At 50.3% G+C, this 5557-nt stretch overlaps 1 protein-coding gene across 2 annotated transcripts; it reads left to right on the forward strand.

Moving 5' to 3' along the window:
* Positions 1 to 2159: 2159 nt before the first annotated feature.
* Positions 2160 to 3730, forward strand: LOC124675466 (anthocyanidin reductase ((2S)-flavan-3-ol-forming)-like). Of its 2 annotated transcripts, none has more exons than XM_047211542.1 (6): positions 2160 to 2295; positions 2408 to 2574; positions 2715 to 2918; positions 2990 to 3149; positions 3281 to 3500; positions 3583 to 3730. In XM_047211542.1, the coding sequence occupies exons 1-6, from the start codon at positions 2160 to 2162 to the stop codon at positions 3728 to 3730; spliced, it is 1035 nt and encodes a 344-aa protein (XP_047067498.1). The 2 variants fall into 2 exon arrangements, with proteins under 2 accessions (XP_047067498.1, XP_047067499.1); XM_047211543.1 differs by having other exon boundaries at positions 3589 to 3730.
* The last annotated feature ends 1827 nt before the right edge of the window (positions 3731 to 5557 follow it).

Here is a 5557-nt window from a genome sequence, read left to right on the forward strand (position 1 = left end):
CCGCCGTCTCTGCTACCGGTTCCTTCGCCGCCATGCTTCTGGTGGTGGCGCGCCGTGAACGAACCCTCCTCGCCCGGAACTGGATTTCTCTTGGGGCAGATTGGTCTGTGGGTGGAGAAGCTGGTGCTTTTGTCCTCTCTTTTTTTTTTTCCCACTGCGACGGGCCGAAGTCGGGAGCTCCTATTTATCGCACGCCGCGTGCGTATAAGCCCTCCGCCCGAATGGGCCGGCCCCGTTCGGTTTTCTTCAGTTTTTCAAGTTTTTTTAAAGTTTTTTTTTTAGTTTTTCCCGTTTTCCTGGTTCCTCGGCTATTACAATCTTTTGTGAGGTTTTAAAATTTCTGAAAAATGTTTAGATTTTCAAATGTTTAGGTTAGAAATATGTATTTAAAAATTGTTTAAACTTAAAAATTGTTCACATTTAATTTTTGTTCACTTTTTTTTTAAAAATCAGTTTTACAAATATTCGAATTTGACAAAAAAAAGCATCCATACCTGTTATTGGGCTTTCTTCTGGAGCGTCCCAGAAGGAAGGCGTCCATTGGGTGCGTGCGTGCGGAGGCGATAAAGGCTCCTCACTATGAACACCTTAAGTGAAAGACATTTGACCTAAGGCGCAATTAGCTTGGCCCACAAATAACAAGACACAAGCGGCCAACATGCTGGCCCATCGTGTACCCATTGCAGAGATGGTGGGCAAACACGAGCGGAGGCGCGGGTTCCCCGTTGAGCATGACATCCATCCGTTCATGTTGCTGCCCTTGTGTTTGGCCTCGTCCAGGCCCTGCTGCAGGTCTCAGACGACTCTGCCGCCTCGGCGAGGCGGACTTAAAGTGTCTGCGACCCGACACCATGTCAATGGCGATGCGCGCTGGTGTGACTAGGCAGCGACATGGAGCTTTCGAAGGCAATGTGGTGGAGGAAGACAGTGGATGCGATTGCCTTTTTCTTTTTTAGGGTGTTCTATGTAAATTTGTCTGGTAGTTGTAATTTTTTTTGTAAGTACTCTGTAATAAATGTAATGTATCGCGGTTTGGATGGCCTAGCGATACATGCAACTTTTTTGTAGAATGGATGGGACCTAGCATGCGACCCTAACCCGTCCCTATCACCGTGACAGTTTTTTGGTATCTGATATCTCTAGTAGAGGCGTGATGAAGTGGGGTACGCCACCAGTAAGTTGGTTACTAGTGGTGTACTAGGCTGATGCGGCACCGGTAGTCCCGGGTGGAGGTAGGTACAATTTGTGAAGTCAATTGATCCCTATGGTTTAATGAAAATCTATTGTTCATAGGTAGAAAATGACCCCAACGCAATTGAGATGATCCCATTATTGCTATTCTAGGCTGGCTTTTGCCCCTGCCGGTAGCCAAATACAGGTGGCGTGAAATAGTAGCGCACCATGCTGAATTTGGTATGTCACTAGTAGCTTTTTTTTTCTTCTAGTGGTTTGCCCTATGTAGATCTTGAGTGCGGCTTCTTGCGTAGCTCTTGCGTGAGCAGCTCTACCGGCCGATGGTGCACCATCCTTCGACCTAGGACGTGAGAGCGCAGTGCCCTATTTGGCGATATAGAATGTCTATGGTTGCAATGCCTCAACCCGCCGGATCTCCTATACACGTGTTTGTTTTCAAGGCAGTGGCTGATCCCCTTCTTCTCACTTCACCGTTTCTTCTTGTCCAATAGAGGAGGACACCGTCAAATGCAATCCGCACTTTCATGTTCTTATTACTTTGTCTTTGTTGTGTGCACTGCATTGTCAGTTGTTTTGATCAACACATTGTATCAAACTCACCCTATGGTGTTTATCAATTTAAAATCGGGCATGTCTTTCATTAAAAAATATATATACAAGCTTCATCTATAGTAAGATACTCCCTCTATTGCATATTAATTGTTGCAGATTTGCCAATATACACATATATCTAGACATATTTAACTGCCGCGGATATGTCTAGTTATGGATATATTAGAATATATTATAATTTGTAGATACACGTCTATAGTATACCATCACTTGAGCAGGCACGAGATATGTATGCGTCATAGTTCGGTGCAGATACGTACCACCGCCTACAAAGATCCACTCCACAGCCCACCGGGGTAGCAGAACTTCGGTGCTAGATTTGCCAGGAGAACCAGTAGTGGCCGACCAGCGACATGACGTCGGTGATATGTGACCGGACGAGGAGGAAGTCGGCGTGCGTAACCGGAGGGGACGGGTACATCGCGTCGGCGCTCGTGAAGATGTTGCTGGAGAAGGGATACGCCGTGAAGACGACCGTCAGAAAGTCCGGTAAGATTGTCGTCCTTCTCGATCCCTCTCTTTCCGGATCAGTGCTTGATCTGTTAATTACGAGCGCCAAGGCTGACAGCAGGCACTGTGTTCTTTGTTTTTGGATCTTCAGATGACCTGGAGAAGGTACCCCATCTCAAGGATTTGCAAGCGCTCGGCCCCTTGGACGTCTTCCGCGCCGACCTGGAAGACGAGGGCAGCTTCGATGACGCCGTCGCCGGCTGTGACTATGCCTTCCTCGTCGCCGCTCCGGTTAACCCGACCACAGAGAACCCAGAGGTAGAAAACTGACAAACACAATCATCACAATCTGTACTCTAGAGCCAGCCACTATGGGCAACATTTTTTACTTCTGTTTCGTGTGATGGGGATATATCACGATGACACGGTACTGATTTGAGTTCGCTTGCTGACGGCAGAAAGAAGTGATCGAGCTGGCCGTCAATGGCACCCTCAACGTGATGAGGTCGTGCGTGAGGGCGGGGACGGTGAAGCGCGTGGTCCTGACGTCGTCGGCGGCGGCCGTCTCCGACCGGCCGCTGCTGGAAGGCGACGGCCATGTCCTGGACGAGGAGTCCTGGTCCGACGTCGACTTCCTCAGAGAAAACCATACCATTGGCTGGGTACACGACACACATATATACTCCAATGTTTAGACAACACGAGTGCCGTGTTAATTTGCATGTCGTTGCAGGCGTATGCTGTCTCCAAGGTGCTTGTCGAGAAGGCAGCGTGCGCATTCGCTCAGGAGAAGGGCATCAGCTTGGTCACCGTGTGCCCCGTCGTCGTGGTGGGCGCGGCGCCGGCGACGAGGGTCAACACCAGCGTGCTCGACGTCCTCTCCCTGCTATCCGGTGACTCCTGCAATTTGCGACCAATTCAAGATGCAACAACAATAATGAAACCGTTAATTTGAAACTTCGCCCATATCTCGAGCGATGAGCCATTGAGCCTCACATGGCGTGCGCATGGTCAATGATTTCAGGCGACGACGAGAGGATCCGCATCCTGGAACTCATTCAGAGGGCGTCTGGCTCGATCGCAATGGTACACGTCGACGACCTCTGCCGCGCCAAGATCTTCGTCGCCGAGGAGGACGAGGCGGCGTCTGGCAGGTACGTCTGCTGCAGCCTCAACACCACCGGCGTGGAGCTCGCCCGGTTCCTGGCCGCCAAGTACCCGCAGTACAACGTCAAGACCGACCGGTACGTACAGAGTACAGACTCCTCACTACGCTCTTCTCTGGTGACGCTCGTGCATTGACAACGCCTATGTGTCCGTTTTCAGGTTCAGTGGTCTCCCCGAGAAGCCGAGAGTCCACATTTCGTCGGCGAAACTCGTCGGGGAAGGGTTCGAGTTCAAGTACAGGACCCTGGATGAGATATACGACGACGTCGTCGACTACGGAAGAGCCTTGGGAATCCTAAAGTACTAGAATGATGGGCCTCCCCATAACTGGAACTCCGAACCAAACAATTCGAATAAGCCCAGCTTCTTGAAATCCAAATTTGCTGAAAGGTGGGTCTTCAGTTTTTATGAACAAGGTGAAAATATTTAATGAAAAGTGATCATTCACTGAGCTCCGCCACCTGAGTCCGACTCGGCGTCGTGATTTCCCTTTGCGGAGAGACCATGGTCTTGGTTGGGTAAGGAGATGTGTCAAAATTAATGAAAAGAGATGGTTTAAAAAGGTGCTTGCTTTAGCTAGCCCCCTCTTGACCGGTCGCTCAGGCGACTTGAGAGCGCCCCCCATCCCCTAAGGGCATCTCCAACCGAGCAACCCAAACGGACGCGCTGGGCCGTCCGTTTTGGGCCGTTTGCGTGGCCGAGCGGACACGTGGACGGAGCCCCGCGTCCGTTTGGGTCGCGCGATGCGCCCAACGCGGCAGATTTGGTCGCGGCGCCCTATGATATGTTTTTCTTGTAAATTTACTAGAAAAACGCAAAAAAATTATATAAAATAGTTCAAATGCTCAAAATGTATTACACATTACATAGTCCATGTAATCAAGGATAAAGTATTATTCAAATAAAATGAAAAAACGATACAAATGCTCTAGGCTTCCGAATTTCCTTTATCATTGTTGTTTGCAGCATTGTTGCCTACATGCTGCCACATGTGCTCGACCAAATCAGCCTGAAGCTGGTTGTGTACAGCTAGATCTCGAATTTTATGGTGCACATGAAGAATGTCCTGGAATGATGCCGGACCCACCTTGAGGAGTAACCAACTCTTCTTGGCCTTCCCAGTCATTATCAAAGAGTGAATCATCCCGCTCTACCTCAACAATCATGTTATGCATGATTACACAAGCGGTCATCACCTCCCACAGAGTTTGCACATCCCGGGCTGCGCGGGGTGTCTGACGATAGCCCAACGAGCTTGGAGGATGCCAAACGCCCGCTCGACATCTTTCTGTGCTGCCTCCTGCTCTTTGGCAAACCTTGCCTCCTGCTCTGAGTTGGGGTTTCGGATTGTCTTCACGAGTGTAGCCCAAGGTGGATAGATACCATCAGCAAGGTAGTACCCCTTGGTGTAGTGGTAGCCATTGATCTCAAAATCCACATCAGGGGACTTACCGTACGCTAGCCTATCAAACACCGGAGAGCGCTGCATCACATTGATGTCATTGTGCGAGCCAGCCATTCCGAAGAATGAGTGCCAAATCCATGTGTCATGTGAAGCAACAGCTTCAAGAATGACTGTTCACCCCTCAGAATGGCCGCTGCATGCCCCCTGCCAACCAAAGGGGCAGTTCTTCCACTCCCAGTGCATGCAGTCTATGCTGCCAAGCATCCCAGGAAACCCCCTGGAAGCGTTGATTGACAACAGACGAGCTGTGTCCTCTGCATTAGGTTGCCGGAGGTACTGTTCTCCGAACGAACCGATCACTGCTATGCAGAACCTGTACATCGCTTCCAAGCCGGTTGACTCACTCATGCGCGTGTACTCATCTACGAAATCACCGGCAACGCCATATGCGAGCATCCTAATCGCTGCCGTGCATTTATGGTACGAAGAGAGGCCTACCTTGCCAATTGCATCCACTTTCGCAGAGAAGTAGTCGTCGTAGATCTTGACGCCATCCATTATCCGGCGGAACAGCGGTCTGGTCATCCGAAAACGATGGCGAAACAAGGCCGACACGAACAATGGAGTGGGTTGGAAGTAGTCGTTGTAGAGCTGGTCGTGGCCGCGTTCTCTTTTGCGGTCCAAGGCGGCCGCGCGCCCCGGCAAGGACCCCCGGTACACGGGGATCTG

Source organism: Lolium rigidum, chromosome 7 (genome assembly GCF_022539505.1).
Source record: "Lolium rigidum isolate FL_2022 chromosome 7, APGP_CSIRO_Lrig_0.1, whole genome shotgun sequence".
In the NCBI taxonomy this organism is placed as follows: Eukaryota; Viridiplantae; Streptophyta; class Magnoliopsida; order Poales; family Poaceae; genus Lolium; species Lolium rigidum.